Source organism: Marmota marmota, unplaced genomic scaffold (assembly GCF_001458135.2).
Source record: "Marmota marmota marmota unplaced genomic scaffold, marMar, whole genome shotgun sequence".
Lineage (NCBI taxonomy): Eukaryota > Metazoa > Chordata > Mammalia > Rodentia > Sciuridae > Marmota > Marmota marmota.
Window position 1 is genome coordinate 6,347,462 of NW_025999998.1, and position 18,020 is coordinate 6,365,481.

At 35.9% G+C, this 18,020-nt stretch overlaps 1 protein-coding gene across 2 annotated transcripts in view; it reads right to left on the bottom strand.

Moving 5' to 3' along the window:
* The window catches only part of Rcl1 (RNA terminal phosphate cyclase like 1), a 74,622-nt gene that overhangs the window by 56,524 nt on the left and 78 nt on the right, over positions 1-18,020 (bottom strand). For both annotated transcript variants that reach the window (XR_007349012.1, XM_015492869.2), the window contains exon 1: positions 17,792-18,020. This exon is cut by the window's right edge. Coding sequence is in view for 1 of the 2 variants with exons in the window: in XM_015492869.2 (XP_015348355.1) it covers positions 17,792-17,927 (136 nt within the window). In the remaining variant the exon portion in view is untranslated. The remainder of the gene's footprint in view (positions 1-17,791) is intronic.

Genomic DNA, 18,020 nt, shown 5'->3' on the forward strand with positions numbered 1-18,020 from the left:
TCAAAAAAAATAAAATACTTGGGAATCAACCTAACAAAAGAGGTGAAAGACTTATACAATGAAAACTACAGAACCCTAAAGAGAGAAATAGAAGAAGATCTTAGAAGATGGAAAAATATACCCTGTTCATGGATAGGCAGAACTAACATCATCAAAATGGCGATATTACCAAAAGTTCTCTATAGGTTTAATGCAATGCCAATCAAAATCCCAACGGCATTTCTTGTAGAAATAGAGAAAGCAATCATGAAATTCATATGGAAAAATAAAAGACCCAGAATAGCAAAAACAATGCTAAGCAGGAAGTGTGAATCAGGCGGTATAGCGATACCAGACTTCAAACTATACTACAGAGCAATAGTAACAAAAACAGCATGGTACTGGTACCAAAACAGGCGGGTGGACCAATGGTACAGAATAGAGGACACAGAAAACAATCCACAAAATTACAACTATCTTATATTTGATAAAGGAGCTAAAAGCATGCAATGGAGGAAGGATAGCATCTTCAACAAATGGTGCTGGGAAAACTGGAAATCCATATGCAACAAAATGAAACTGAATCCCTTTCTCTCGCCATGCACAAAAGTTAACTCAAAATGGATCAAGGAGCTAGGTATCAAACCAGAAACTCTGTGTCTGATAGAAGAAAAAGTTGGCTCTAATCTCCATCTCCTGGGGTCGGGCTCCAAATTCCTTAATAGGACACCTATAGCACAAGAGTTAAAATCAAGAATCAACAAATGGGACACACTCAAACTAAAAAGTTTTTTCTCAGCAAAAGAAACAATAAGAGAGGTAAATAGAGAGCCTAATTCCTGGGAACAAATCTTTACTCCTCACACTTCAGATAGAGCCCTAATATCCAGAGTATACAAAGAACTCAAAAAATTAAGCAATAAGAAAACAAATAACCCAATCAACAAATGGGCCAAGGACCTGAACAGACACTTCTCAGAGAAGGGTATACATACGCGAAAAAATGCTCACCATCACTAGCAATCAGAGAAATGCAAATTAAAACCACGCTAGGATACCATCTCACTCCAATAAGAATGGCAGCCATTATGAAGTCAAACAACAACAAGTGCTGGCGAGGATGTGGGGAAAAGGGTACACTTATACATTGCTGGTGGGACTGCAAATGATGCAGCCAATCTGGAAAGCAGTATGGAGATTCCTTGGAAAGCTGAGAATGGAACCACCATTCGACCCAGCTATTGCCCTTCTCGGACTATTCCCCAAAGACCTAAAAAGAGCGTACTATAGGGATACAGCTACATCGATGTTCATAGCAGCAAATTCACAATAGCTAGACTATGGAACCAACCTAGATGCCCTTCAATAGATGAATGGATAAAAAAAAAAATGTGGCATTTATACACAATGAAATATTACTCAGCACTAAAAAATAACAAAATCATGGCATTTGCAGGGAAATGGATGGCATTAGAGCCAATTATGCTAAGTGAAGCTAGCCAATCCCTAAAAAACAAATGCTGAATGTCTTCTTTGATATAAAGAGGGCAACTCAAAACAGAGCAGGAAGGAAGAGCATGAGAAGATTACCATTAAACAGGGACAAGAGGTGGGAGGGAATAGAAGAGAGAAGGGGAATTGCATGGAAATGGAAGGAGACCCACATTGTTATACAAAATTACATATAAGAGGTGGTAAGGGGAAAGGGGGGAAAAAACAAGAGAGAGAAATGAATTTCAGTAGATGGGGTAGAGAGAGAAGATGGGAGAGGAGGGGAGGGGAGAGGGGATAGGAAGGGGGTAGGAAAGGCAGCAAAATACAACAGACACTAGTATGGCAATATGTATAAACGTGGATGTGTAACCAATGTGATTCTGCAATATGTACACGTGGTAAAAATGGGAGTTCATAACCCACTTGAATCAAATGTATGAAATATGATATGTCAAGAGCATTGTAATGTTTTGAACAACCAAGAAAAATAAATAAAAAGCAGGCATAACTCTTAGAATTAAAAGATGTCCACACACTTGAATATAATATGCTTTATTTATTTATGCACATGTGATTATATAAAATGTGATGAAAAATTATATTTTAATGTAAAGAAATATATAACATCCCTCCTCAATTATGACCAGGTCAAGGGAAAATTACAGGACATAATAAAATACCTTAAACAGATATATAAATTTAATCAAAATATATGGTAGTCTACCCAAAGAAAAAGTTGCAACTCTAAAGGTTGTAATTTGATTTGATTACCCTTAATAGCCAAGAAAAGGAAAAAAGGCAAAAATAGCTGACAGTTTAGAAATGGAACAAAATTAAAAGCTAAAAAAGTAAATGAAAACAATAATCCCCCTAGAAAATAAACAAAATTTAAAAATAAGTGTTAAAAAAATCAGGCTAATTCACTGAGAAAACACAACACAAAATAACAACCTCACTTGTTTAAAAAAAATAAGGAATGATCGAAAATTAAAAATTAAAAATAAAAACATTGAGCTTTTATGGTAAACTATTTCCCATTATTTACTAATACATTTAGAATTAAGATAAATAACTGTGATAAATGGCAATCCAACAGATAAAAAACAAAAGATATGTAACAAAGGGAAAGAGAAAACTTACCAATAATAAAAAGAAAATGAAGGACTTGGAAAACTTTTCCAATACTCAAAGAAAAAATAAAAAGCATATCACATACTTCAAAATACAAAAAAGAATGTGCAAAGATGGTTATTGCAAAACAAGAACACCTCTAAACAAGAAAATTACAGGTTAATCTCATCCAATGAGAACCGTTTTTAAAATCCTAAATAACATCTTAGAAAAGAGATTATAACACATTTTTTAAACTATTCTTTATTAAGAAGGGTGCTTCCCAAAAATGGATGGCAGATGAAGCATAAGAAAAACTACAGTATAATTAAATATAATTATAAATACATAAATGGAGAAAAAAAATCAAGCAGGATCATTACTACTGAATATGTGTTTGATAAAATTTAAATCAGTGGGGCTGGGGATGTGGCTCAAGCGGTAACGCGCTCACCTGGCATGCATGGAGTGCTGGGTTCGATCCTCAGCACCACATAAAAATAAATAAAGATGCTGTGTCCACCGAAAACTGAAAAACAAATATTTAAAAATTCTCTCTCTCTCTCTTTAAAAAAAAAAAAAAATTTAATTAGTTACTGAACTAAGGATATAGCTCAGTGGTAGAGCATTTACCTAGCATATGCAAGGCCCTGAGTTCAATCCCCAGCACCAAAAAAAAGAAAATTCTAATCTGTAAAATTTGTTTTAAAAGGTATAGAAGTTAATTTATTAAATGTAATTAAGAGTTTATATTTTTAAATGGAAGACTTTGAAGTTCAAGGAGAGTACAAAAGTCCTCCCTTCTTCATGGGGGATTCATTCTAAGATCCCCAGTGGATGCCTGAAACTACAGAGACTACTGAATCCTATTCTTTCCCACACAGACTTAACTATATGTTTACTTTATAAATTAGGCCAACTAAGAAATTCACAATTAATAATAAAATATAGTGATTATAATATACTACAATGAAAGTTATGTGAATGAGAATTCTCAAAACATTTTATTATACTGTATATTTGCCCTTCATCTTAAGAAGATGGGAGGTGATACACTGCCTGTGTGATGAGATGAAATAAGGTAAATGACAGACGCATTGTGATGTATTAATGTTAGACTACTTTATCAGGTTAATTTGAACACAGCACTGTGATATACCACCACAGTAGATCTAATAACTGAGAGAGATACCAAGTAACTAGTCAGTAGGTAGAGCAGACAGCATATACAACATGAATATGCTGGACAAAGGAATGATTCACATAGTAGGCAGGATGGAGCAAGACAATGTTGAGATTTCATCATGCTGCTTAGAACTGCATGCAATTTAAAACTTATAAACAGTTCAATTCTTAAATTTTCCATGTAATATTCTCAGACCCCAATTAATTACTGATAACCACAAATATGGAAAACAAAACTGCATATAAAGGGGGACTACTATTTTTCAAAACTTTGGCATAATCAAAAGTTCTTTTAAAATTTTTAAATTCTTTTAAATTCTTTAAAATTTAAAATTACAAACTGGACATTAAACTAGAAACTACTGTCTATAAAAAAGATATTAGATTAAAAATGTGAAAAGAAAATCACAAGAACAAGATACTTAATACAATACTTTTACATATTCAGAATATATTAATAACATAAATCAATTTTTAAAAGACAATCTCAAAAAAAATGAGCAAAAGATCTGAACAGACACTTCACAAGAGGGTATCCAAATAACCAAAACATCAAAGAAAAGGTGTTCAGCCCCATTAGTATTAGGGAAATGCAAATTAAAACCATAATTAACTACTTATACATCATTGCAAAACTGGTTGAGATGAGATGAAACAAACTGACCATAGCAAACAATTAAAAGGATGTGCAGTAACTGGAACTCTCATATACTGATGATGGGAGTATAAATTCACCCCCACTTTGGAAATCTGAGCATAAGTACACACCCTATAATACAACATACACTCAAGAAAAATACATACTTATGTGCACCAAAAGACTGTACAAGAATATCCTTAGTATCACTATTTGTAACAGCTGAAAACTAGGGGAAAAAAACAAGTGTGCATTAGAATAGACTATATAGACTGTGACATATTAATAAAACAATATCATGATACAGCAAAAAAAATCAACAAAATATTGCTGTTACAATATAGACAAATATCCCAAGCAAAATACACAGCTGAAGAAGCCAGACACAAACAGAAAACATACTATATGGCTCCATTTATATACATTATAGTTCATTTTTAGAAACTTAATCTAGTTTGTTAAAAGTCAGTTAATGCTTACCTTGGGATGTGAGGGAATGAGGTGAATGGCAGTAAGCATGAGGGGGTTGTGGAGGAGTATGTTATGTTCTATTTCTTTACATGGGTAATGGCCATGTGAATGTCCACTTGCTTATAATTCACCATGCTTCACATTTATCATTTGTATATTTTTCTTATGCTTGGTACACTTTAGTAAAAGATGACTTTAAAAACAAAAAATAGCCGGGCACAGTGGTGCATGCCTATAATCCCAAAAACTTGGGAGGCTGCGGCTGAAAGATCTCCAGTTCAAAGTCAACCTTACAACTTAGCAAGGCCCTAAGCAATTCAGTGAGACCTTATCTCTAAAAAAATACCAAAAGGGTGGGGGGGACCCGGCTGGGCTGGGTATGTGTGATGTGTGTGGCTCAGTGGTTGAGTGTCCCTGAGTTCAATACCCGGGAGGGAGGAAGGGAGAAAGGGAGGGAGGGAGAGAAGGAAAGAAGGGAAGGAGGGAGGTGGGGAATAAAGGAATAAAGAGAGAGAAGGAGGGAAGGGGAGGGGAAGGGAGGGGAAAAGACAGATAAAAAATAGAATTAAAAAAAATGCCTTTTAAAAACAGGAAAAAAGCAAAAAAAGAATCTAAAGAAAATTAAAAAGCAAAAGATGTTAATAAAGGAAGAAATATCAATGAAAGAAAAGGCTAGCTTACTAATTATGCAAAAGAACTTCACATACTTTGATTTGGAATTATATTCCATTTTTGTTTTTGTTATGTTATGCATCATCTCTGCCTCTCTCTGAGTCATCTTTGACACAGTAATTTCAGGTCTAAGACTCTATCTTATGGAAACAGAAGTATGTTAGGATATTATGTACAAAAACTTTACTGTTGCTTCAATTATAACAACATGCTGGAGATTTCATAAATATCTATAGTTAAAGGAAAGGTTAAGTAACCTGGATATGTCTATCTGTATTATGGAATACTCTTTGTCTCTCTTTTTAAAGCATGTTACAAAGCTCATGGAATAATGTCCATGATGTGTTCATATGCTTAAAAGGCAAGTTATGGAATGCCTAGCAATATTTTTGTGTACACCACGGAATAGGTTCTAGAAGACTGCTTCTTGAGAGTATGACTGATGAGAGATGTGGTTCAGTAGTCTGGACAATAAGGTACATAATCTGCATGGATGATTTCAAATTTCAAATTGTAAAAGTTTGTTTCCTCAAACATACATTACTTTTATAATGTAAAATGAAATAAAAAATTTTGGTCATACCTTCAAAATTTCTTATTTTAAGTGCTTATGTAAATTCTGTAAGAGAAATAAAATCAATAAAGGACAAAATAATTATCTGATTTATACTGTCTTTAAAGTTTCCTACTTAATATCCAAATTCTCCAGTTCTAGTCCTTTCCTTCCTGAACAGAGAGCATTTCATTTACCTCAGAAAACCACTAGAGACAGAGGGGCATTATATAATAACAAAAGTCAATGCACCAAGATGGCCAACTAATCCTAAATGCATCAAACAACAAAGCTGCAAAAACTGATCAAATTGAAAGGTAAAAGATAAATCCATAATTATTGTTGGAGATTTCAACACCCCTCTCTTAACCATCAAGAGAAAAACTGGACAGAAAATCTTTAAGGACAGAGTAACTGCAGGTTCTAAGATTAAACCCAACACTGGGTATAGAGCACTCTAACCCAACAAAAGGAATACAGATTTGTTCTACCTGACCATGGACTATATACCAAAATAGGACGTTAAAATTTTTAAAAAATCGAACTCAATCAGAACATGTTCTCCTGTGATAATGTAATCAAATTAAAATCAATAACAGAAAATTAACAGGAAATATTCAAACAGTTGGAAACTAAACAATAACTTATAAATAATCCATGGGTCAAAGAGAAAGTCTCAAAGAACATAAAAAATACATTGAACTGAGTGAAAATTAAAATATAATACACCAAGTCAAGCACAGTGTCATGTGGCTGTAATCCCAGCCACTCAGAATAGAGGACCACAAGTTGAGGATAAGCCTAGGCAATACAGTGAGACTCTACATCAAAAAAATAAATAATAAAACACAACATACTAAAATCTGTGGAACACTGTTAAAAAAGTATTGAGAAGAAAGTTTATTATACTAAGTGCATATATTAGAAAAGTGAATTTTTTTTCCGATAATCTGAGCTCTACTGAAGAATTTAGGGAGAAAGAAAAAGCAAAATAAATCTAAACCAAGTAAAGGACGGAAGTAATAAAGATACAAGCAGAAATAAATGAAATTAGAAACAAAAACTAGAGAAAACTCACTAAAACAAAGAGCCAATTCTTTATTTTACTTATTTATTTAATTTACTCCTTTTTTGCTGGGGAGGGGAACAGTGCTGGAGATTGAACCTAGAGCCATGTGCATGCTAGGCAAGCATCTATCCACTAAGCTACACCCCTAGACAAGTATTGGTTCTTTAAGAGAGCAATGAGATTAATAAAAATTACACACACACACACACACACACACACACAGAGAATAAGAGAGACAGGGAATAGAGAAGACAATTACCAATATCAAGAATGAAACAAGGTAAGTCACTGCAGGCATCCAAAAGATAATAACAGAACACCATGAACAACTCTACATATATAAATTTGACAAGTTAAATAAAAATGTGCTACATCTTCAAAAATACAAACGACTACAACTCAACCAATATGAAGTGCATACTTTTAATAGCCCCATAGGTATACAGGAAACTGAGTTTAAAATAATATTAAAACTTCCAAAAAATAACCCTCTAATCCTATATGCTTTCATTGGAGAATTCTATCCAATGTTTAAAGAAAGTTAGAATCAATTCTGCACAATCTCTTCCAGAAAAAAAAGAAGAAAAAACATTTCCAATTTATTTTAAATAAATATGACCCTGATAGTAAAACTAGAACAAGAGAACACAAAAGAAAAAAACAACAGACTAATATCACTTATGAATATACACACAAAAATCCTTCATTAAAGTATGAGCAAACATATGAAATTATTTTTTTAAGTTCTTTTTTTTATTGGTTGTTCAAAACATTACAAAGCTCTTGACATATCATATTTCATACATTTGATTCAAGTGGGTTATGAACTCCCATTTTTACCCCATATACAGATTGCAGAATCACATCGGTTACACATCCACGTTTTTACATATTGCGATACTAGTGACTGTTGTATTCTGCTATCTTTCCTGTCCTCTACTATCCCCCCTCCCCTCCCCTCCCATCTTCTCTCTCTACCCCATCTACTGTAATTCATTTCTCTCCCTTGATTTTTTTCCCTTTCCCCTCACATCCTCTTATATGTAATTTTGTATAACAATGAGGGTCTCCTTCCATTTCCATGCAATTTCCCTTCTCTCTCCCTTTCCCTCCCACCTCTCGTCCCTGTTTAATGTTAATCTTTTTCTCATGCTCTTCCTCCCTGCTCTGTTTTTAGTTGCTAACTGAATATGTAAAATAATTTCATATGTTTTTAGCAACTAAAAACATATGAAATTATTTTACATATTCAGTAATACATAAAAGAATTATACACTATGACCAAGAGGGATGATTTCCAGGAATGAAATGCTAGTTCAATATCTGAAAATCAATCAATATAATAGACTGCACTACCAGGCCAAAGAAGAAAAATCACACGATCACATCAATTGTTGAAGAAAAATCACTTGATAAACTAAAACACCCATTCATAATGAAAAACTCAGAAAAAAAAATGGTAATAAAAGGAAACTTCCTCAATTTGATTTTAAAAAAATCAACAAAATAATATATAGCTACCGTATTTAACAGTGTTTTCCATATTTAACTGGGTGCTTTCAACTTAAGACAGGGAGCAAGGTAAGAATATTTGCTTTAACCACTCTTATTTAACATAATGCTGGAAGTTCTAACAGTGTAATAAGGTAGAAGAAAGAAATAAAAGCACACAAATCAGAGAAACAAGTTATTGCTGTTCATAAATGTAGGAAATAGTAAATCTACAAAAGCCTCCTACAACTAATAGGAAAATAAAGCAAAGTTGCAGGATACAAGATAAATAGACCAAAAATATTTTTGTATTTTTTTATACTAACAACACATGGAGACCAAAATTCAAATACTACTAATTTCAACTGATTTTTTTCAGAGTAGAAATTAGAAGTTTATTAAAGGACAGCAGAAAAGACTTCTCCCGGAGGAAGAAGGGGACCCAAGAGGTGGAATCCTCAACTGATTTAATAAAAAAAAAAAAGTACACAATCACAAAAATACAGTTATCTCATCCTAAACAAAGGCACCACAAACGTACATTGGAGAAAAGATAGCATCTTCAACAAATGGTGCTGGAAAAACTGGAAATTCATATGTAATAGAATAAAATTGAACCCCTATGTCTCTCCCTGCACAAAACTAAACTCTAAGTGAATCAAAGACCTAGACATTAGACCAGAGATCCTGCATTTACTAGGAAAAAAAAAAGTAGGCCCAACTCTCAAACACGTCAGTTTAGGAACTGACTTCTTCAACAAGACTCCTAAAGTGCAAAAGATAAAATCAAGAATCAATAAATGGGATGATATCAAACTAAAAAGCCTCTTTACAGCAAAGAACATGTACAGAGAAAATCTTCACCACCAGTACCTCAGAAGGCACTAACTGCCAAAAAAGTACTCAGAAAACTTATCAGAAAAATAAATGACCCAATCAAAAAGTGGCAAAGGAACTGAACAGGCACTTCAGAGAAGAAGAAATACAAATAGTTGTGGCTCAGTAGTAGAGCGCTCACCTAGCATGTAAGGCATCGGGTTCAATCTTCAGCACCACATAAAAACAAGTAAAATATAGTCATTGTATCCTTCTACAACTAAAAGAAAAATATTTTTAAAAAATACGAAAAAAATTTTCAACATCTCTAGCAATCAGAGAAATGCAAATTAAAACTACATTGATATTCCATCTCACTACAGTCAGAATGGCAGTTATAAAGAATACAAGTAACTGGGGCTGAGGCTGTAGCTCAGTGGTAAAATGCTTGCCTCCCATGTGTGAGGCACTGGGTTCAATCCTCAGCACCACATAAAAATACATAAAGATACTATGTGTTCATCTACAGCTAAATAAGTATTTAAAAAAGAATACAAGTATATTAAAAAAGAATACAAGTAACAATAAATGTTGATGAGGATATGGGGAGAAAGGTATTATAGTTTGTTGGTGGAACTGCAAATTAGTGCAACCTCTATGGAAAGCAGTGTGGAGATTCCTTAGAAAACTTGGAATGGAACCACCATCTGACCCAGTTATCCCACTCCTCAGTCTATACCCCAAAGACTTAAAAACAGCATAGTGCAGTGATGCGGCCACATCCATGTTTATAGCAGCTCAACTCACAACAGCCAAGCTATGGAAAACAACATAGGTGTCCTTCAACGGATGAATGGATGAAGAAAATATGGTATATATACACAATGGACTATTACTCAGACATAAAGAAAAATGAAATTATGGCATTTGCTGGCAAATGAATGGAACTAGAGATTATCATGCTAAGTGAAATAAGCCAAACCCAAAACACCAAAGGCCAAATGTACTTTCTGACTTGTGGATGCTAACTCAAAACAAGAGAGGTTGGGGAAGAAAATAGTAGAAACAGATTGCACTAGACAAAGTGTAACGAAGGGAAGGGAAGGGAAGGGGGAGGGGAATAGGAAAGACAGTAGAATTAATTGGTCATAACTTTCCTAGCCTTATATTTGTATACACAACCAGGGTAGCTCTATATCGAGCACGAGCACAAGAGTGAGAACCTAGCCAAGGCACGGTGGCGTACACCTGTAATCTCAGTGGCTCAGGAGGCTGAGGCAGGAGGATCACAGTTCAAAGCCAGCCTCAGCAAAAGCAAGGCGCTAAGCAATTCAGTGAGACACTGTCTCTAAATAAAGTACAAATAGGGCTGGGGATGTGGCTGGGTGGTCGAGTGCCCCTGAGTTCAATCCCTAGTACCCCCCCCAAAAAAAAAAAAAAACAGTGGGAACTCTAATAGAGTAAGTTATACTTTATTTATGTATATTCTGCCAAAATACATTTTACCATCATGTATAACTAAAAAAAAAATACATTTAGGTAAAATCTAAAAAAACACGTACGGGTCTTATATGCTAAAAACTATATCATACTGATGAAAGAAATTTTTAGAAATCTAGATAAATGGAAAAACAATCTGTTCATGAATTAGAAAACTCAAGTTATGAAAAAATATCCCAGGAACTCAGGGTGTGGCTCAAGCCGTAGCACAGGGCGCTAGGTTCGATCCTCAATACCACATAAAAATAAAAAATAAAGATATTATAAAGTCCCAAATATCTCCCCAAACTGACATATAGGTTTAATATAGTTCTTATCAAAATCCCAACAAGATTTTTGGAGCTTAGACAAGATTATTCTAAAATTTATATAAAAAGCCAATTTACATGGAACTAAAATAAGTAAAGTGATTTTGAACAATAAAAATGTTGGAGGAATCAGTCTGATTTCAAAAAATTATAAAACTACAGTAACCAAGATTCAGTGGTTAGACACATAGACCCAAAGAACAGAATGGAGAACCCTAAAAGAGAACCACACAAATAATCTAATTGATTCTTTACAAAGGTACAAAAGCAATTAAGAAGAAAGATTACCATTTCAATAAACAGTGCTGAGCAACTGGAGATGCATGGAGAAAAAATTAACTTTCATCTAATAAGCTTTACATGTCATACAAAAATTAATTATAATACTTTAGAAAAAACATACAGGTTGAGTATCATTTATTTAAAGTGCTTGCGACCAGAAGTGTTTCAGACTGTGAATCTTTTTGGATTTTGGAAAATTTGTATATGTATAATAAGATATCGTGGGGGATAGGACTCAAGTCCAAACATGAAATTCTTTTACATTCCTTATATGCATAGCTTGAAGGTAATTTTATACATTTTTAATGCTCTTGTGTTTTAACTGTGACCTGTCACATGAAGTCAAGTATAGAATGTTCCAGTTGTCAATACTCAAAAAGTTTTGGATTATGGAGGATTTCAGATTTTCAGATTAGGAATGTTCTAATTTGTGGTAGAAAATCTTCAAGATCTAAAGCAAGGCAGGGTTCTCTGATGTGAAATCAAAAACCACAGAACATAATAAGATAAATTGTTAAATTCCACCTCATTAATATCAAAATCTTTTCTGCACAAGACTGAAAATTCATAATATAGAGTGGGTGAAAATACTAGCAAACCACATATCTGACAAAAGACTAGAATAAGTAAAGAACACTCAAAACTCAGGAATGGGGGTATAATTCAGTGAGAAAGTACATAGCTAGCCTGAGCAACGCCCTAGGTTTAATCCCTAGTACCAAACCAAACCAATCCAAACTCCCAAAATGCAACAATAAATACATACAATCCTATTAGAAAATGCACAATAACAAGAAAATATATTTTACTGAAGACATCATTAGTCATATGGAATACACAAATTAAAACTACAATGAGACATCACTACACATGTATCAAGATGATTAAAATTAGTGACAATATCAAGTGTTGGTAAGGATGCAGAGAAACTGATACTGAAATTCATATGCTGCTATGAACTGCTAATGGGAATAAAAAATAGTATGGGAACATTTAGAAAGAATTTGACAATTTTTTTAAAAATTGAACATGCAACAACCATAAAACAAAGCAAATGTCCTCCTGACATTTATCCCAGAGAAAGGAAGACTTGTGTGCACATAAAGACCCATACACAAATTTTTATAACAGTCTTATTCATAATAGCCAAAAATTAGAAATGACCCAGGCCAGGTGCAGTGGCACACTCTTATAATCCCAGCAAGTTAGAGGCCTGACACAAGGATCTCAAGTTAAAGGCCAACCTCAGCAGCTCAGCAAGTCTGTCTCGAAATAAAATATAAAGAAAGGGCCAGGGATGTAGTTCAGTGGTAGAGTGCATAAGGCCCTGCTGGGTTCACTTTCCAGTAAAGCAAAAAAACAAAGGAAAGGAGGGAAAGAAAGAAGGAACACAGATGTCCTTCAACAGGTAATGGTTTAAAAAAAAAAAAAAATGTGGTACTTTCATATCATGGCATCCTTCTCAGCAATAAAAAAGAACTATCTTGATAAAAACAACAGTAAGTGAAAAAGGTCAGTTCCAAAAGGTTACACACTAATTCCATTCATGTAACATTTTTCAAATGACAAAACTGTAGAAGTGAAGAACAGATAAGTGGTTGCCAATCCTTAAAAACACAGTGGCGGAGGGAAGACAAGAGAATGCAGCTATAATGGACAATATGAGGAATCCTTGTAGTGGTAGAAATTTTCTGTATCTCCATTCTATCAGTGTGAATATCCTGGTTGTAATACTGTAGGTATTATGGTTTTTTCAGATATTCCCACTAGGAAAAACTGGATAAAGTATAAACAGCATCTCTCTGTATTAGTTATTGTAACTGTATGTGAATCTATGATTATCTCAAAATGGAAAGTTTGGAAAAAAGAGATGATGGGCAGTTCCACGTGAAATAGCACTCTACAACCTCCCAGCAGCAGCAGCAGATCTGAAAACCTTAGGATCCTTGGCTTTAAAAGATAAGTCTTATTTGGGGCAGTCAAAAATCATTTAGGAGCACATTTTAATAAGTCAATAGAAGGACAAGGGGCTGCTAATCAATGGGACAATATTTAATCTATACTTATCATTATTATAGTCATCCAGCTTCCCCCAAATCCAGGTGACTATCAACAATCCTGAATCCTAGACCATGAAGAGGGGTGGGGATGGTATGCAGGTACATTTTCATTTGGAAGATCCAATTTATGAAAACCCAGATTTGTCCCCAAAACAATGCATCAGTTTCAGTTAACCAAAAATCTTTTACCTTTCAAATAATCTCTATACAACATGTTTCCTCAGCACATTTTAAAAGATTCTTTTAATTAAAACTCCCCTTAGCCTTCTTTTTTCAGAATCTTATCTACTTAAGCTATATATAGCACTTCCATGGCACCAAATAACTCCTCTTATTTCCCAGGGGAAGACAGTCATGTGACCTGCTGGGTAGAAGTAGTTTTGTCTCCTAACTCCTAACTCTTGCCCAAGTCCATCATTTCTGCTATTATCTTTGTCATAAAATTATTTTCTATTCAGACCTGACATTACACAGAAATTGTTGAGTCAACCGAACTCTACAAGACACAGCCCTAGCGAAACCCTGACAAAGTTGGGAGGTGCTTTCCAACACTGATGAGGAAGACACAAGTCCATCATGCAGTTGGACAGGGAAACAGGCCCTCTAGGCTAGAGATGGCTGCATTCTCCTTCCAGCTGTTAATCAGTGGATGTTCAATTTTACCAGCTCTTACTGAATTATATCTTGGCTCTTTTTAACCAAAAAAGCAACAAAAAAAACTTTTTTATACTCAATGACAGAAAGTATAATGAGACAACAAAATTGGTTATGTTCCTCCAGAAATGAACTATAAATTATTCATGTGGTTGAATAATTATTAAAACCACTCCAGGATCATCTTTCTTTGGGGTTCAAATTTTTATTATTTACAACCTCTGCATAGAAGGAGACAGCCTGAAGTCTCAGAGATGACCTATATCTCATCCACTTAATAATCCTGTGCAGTTTTCTGTGTACCACATGCTGCTATTCCTAATCATGAGGGATATGGGAAAAAGAAAAGCCTTAATTATTAAAGTCCAATATGCCAGAATTTTTCCAATATCAACACTACTGACACTATGGGAAGAACAATTTCTTGATGGGGGGAGGGGGGTGCTGTCCTGTGCATTATAGCATACTTAGCAGCATCCTTGGGCTCTAGCCACTAAATGCCAATAGTATCCACATCCCAACCCAGTTGTGACAAACAAAAATGTCTAAGCACTGCCAAATGTCCTCTGGGGAACAAAATTGCCCCTGATTAAGAAACCAGTACATTATATAACAAAGAAATACTTGTAAATGATCACCTGATAGGAAAATTGGAAAAAGAAGATACAGAGAAGGCATCATTATAATTCTCTTAAAGTATCTGAAAATTTTCCAAAAAAGAAACTGGAACAGATTTTTGATACTAGACAGCATAACTTTACCTAGTGAATTTTAAAGGATTCTTTAAAATTCTAAAACTAACATTTATTCGTCTTCTAATAAAACTAACATTTATTCTTCTTCTGTGTCAGGCACCTTTCACTACACTTGTATTATTTAATCCTTACAACAATACTGTGGGGAAGGTAGCATTGACTCTTATTTACAGGTATGAACTTGCCCAAAGTCTAAGAGCTAACAGCAAAAAGGCAGAACCAGGACTCAAACCAAGGTCTAACACTGAAGCTACTATGACCATGACAATTAAGAATTTTTTCCTCAGCAAAAAAAAGAAAGAAAAAGAAATGTTTCTATCACCAATAACTAACAACTCCATCCTGTCAGAACAGAAATCAATCTAGAAAGACTTTTTTCACAACTTTCAGGGAAATAGCTGCTCTGAACTCCACTGAGCCTCTCTGCCATACTCACCTATTCCCACTACTCCTCTCAAGTTCTTCCAACTTAGATGGCAAGCTCCTTTAAGAACAGCAGCAGCAATCAGTTTCTCACATTTACATCCTCCACAAAAACATGTACATAATGAATGGGTCTCGAAAAAGTTTTTCTGAAAGAATGGTCCTGAAACAAAAGGCCTCCCATACCATCCCCATCCTCTCAAAGCCCATTCCACAAGATATTATTCTTGCAATTTGATTTGAAGATTTTACAAGATATGCTAAGTTTTTTCCAACTCTCATGAATCAGGAAGAGACAGAAAAAGATAGATGACTGGATACACTGGCTATACCTTCAATCAAGCCACAAAAAACTCACTTGACTATGATCATAAGCAATGTCAAGGGCTACCTGTATTTATGTATATCTATGTTTATATGCACATAAACTTACATGTGCATGTACACAAATGCAATAAATCTACAAATGTGTGCATATATGTGTATCACAGTTCCCTCTTTAAGAAATTAAGCATACAAACATCTATCTATCTACCATGCTTCTGAAGCTTTGAAGTCAGCACAAAGAGGTCTAAAGTAAAGGTCTCTTTTTGTCCCTTGGTATATTAATGAGGTAAAGCAAATAATGCTCTACTGTGGTGCTCCCCATAAAAAAAATCAGCGTATCTGCCAACTAGTACTACCTGCTCCAGGTACCAGTCTGGTACCATTTCAGGAAAATGCCAGTGGCTAAGTCCTGTTCTTGGAAGAAACGGTAGCTCATATTTGTGTGGCACTGAAGTGATGTTCACAAACAGTGTAGTGGGGAACACAGGAAAAGCATCCTTTGGAAAATTAAATATTAGACTGGAGGCTACCTGTCAAGAGACAAAACTCTGAATTCCATCTTTTAGGCACTATATTTCTGTTAGAAAGCCCACATCTCCAGGTTAAAGTACTTTGAAGGAGGAAAAGATTACCCAGTGTTCATAGAAAGTGAAAGCTAGGAGAAAGGGCTTCAGGCTTGAAAAATGCCAGAGCAGAGGAATCAAGCAATCAAGAAGGGGCAGAGTTAAATTAAGAAGAACAGATGTTGAAGAGAAGAGCCCTGGTATAAACAATTTAGTGGTCTCTCCTTAACTTCCTCAGTTGCTTTCACACAGTAGATGGAGGACAGGAACCTCGCATAACCTTTTCCTCAGTCACCAGGTTGCTCACTATTGTTCCTGAGGTCTTCAGGTTCTTTCCTTCCTAACTTGTCTCCATCAATAACATGATATTTCCCACCACCACCATGTGCAATCACCATCCAAGAGAGGCAGAAATGTTAACTATTCAAAAAAAAAAAAAAAAAAAACCCACATTCATCCAGATTATGAAATGGGCTAGCACCCTTATACAGAAGCCAGAGCAAAATTAAACATATCAACATGACCCAGGAGGCTTCCAGGACTAAACCCAAACCATCAATCTTCTCCTTCAATTTACAGACTTTTTTTTTTGTTCTTTACCTGTTTCTCCTAATTTGGGACAATCAGACACAAGCTTTTAAATGCATATCTTTCACCAGGGGACCAGGTGAAAACCGAAGCCACTCCATACCATGTGTTTGAATTGGGCCCAGTTTTAATCTATCTTTGTGGGGCAAAAAGTAAGCTTTGAAACCTGTAGTTTTATCGCTTGTAACCAACCCTTTATTGAAGTCAAGGCAATTGGGCCTTTGACTGTTTAAAAGAAAAAGAAAAAAAAAAAACTATCTCAAAGCTCCTGTCCTGCACACATCAGTTACAGTTACATCTGAAAACAGATTTTTTTTTTTTTAAATCCACATCCAAGAAGAGATGTGAGGGCAGCTGAGAAATAATGGCGACAGAGACAGCGGGGGGTCTGAGGGAGGCAGCTGCTTCTGAGACCTGTATTGGGACGGGGCAGGGAACCAACCAGTGGCACTTTTCTCTCCAAATCTCCCGAGGGCTCATTCACCCTTTCAGTCCAACAAACTGTTTTTCTCCTTTGAGACGTTTATTACAAGAGGAATAGGGACTGAAGGAAAGCGAGAGGAAGATGCCTGGGATCTGCTACAACACGTAATGCTGGAAAACGTGTAGCTGTTTACTTACTACTAGCGCCTGGGAGACACTGAGCGCAGCGCACAGCTAAGCGCACCCCTTGAGGTCCCACCCCCGCCTCCGCCACCACACTGGCGCGTGCGGGCACCGGGGCCACGTGCCACCAGCCCTTTCGACACGCTCGCGGGACCCTGAGGACCCCTGCGCGCGCCGCCCCCCAAGTCATCAGCTCCGGCTTCCCTCGGCCCTGCGCTCACACCGCGGCGCAGCCCTCCCCAAGTTACCTCGGAGGCCTGGGTTGTCATCTCGGGCCCGAATCTTTCGGATTTTGACTGGGCGCCCGCTCAGAGTAGACAGGACCAGACGCTGGCGCAAGAAGTTGCACCCCGCGTAGCTGAGGGAGTGTGTCTGGGTCGCCATGTGCGCGCCCTTTGCAGAGGCACGGGCAGGCGGAGCGCGGCTATTTGGATGGGCCAGAGAGTCTTGACCCCCCGCCCCCCGTGACAGCGGCGG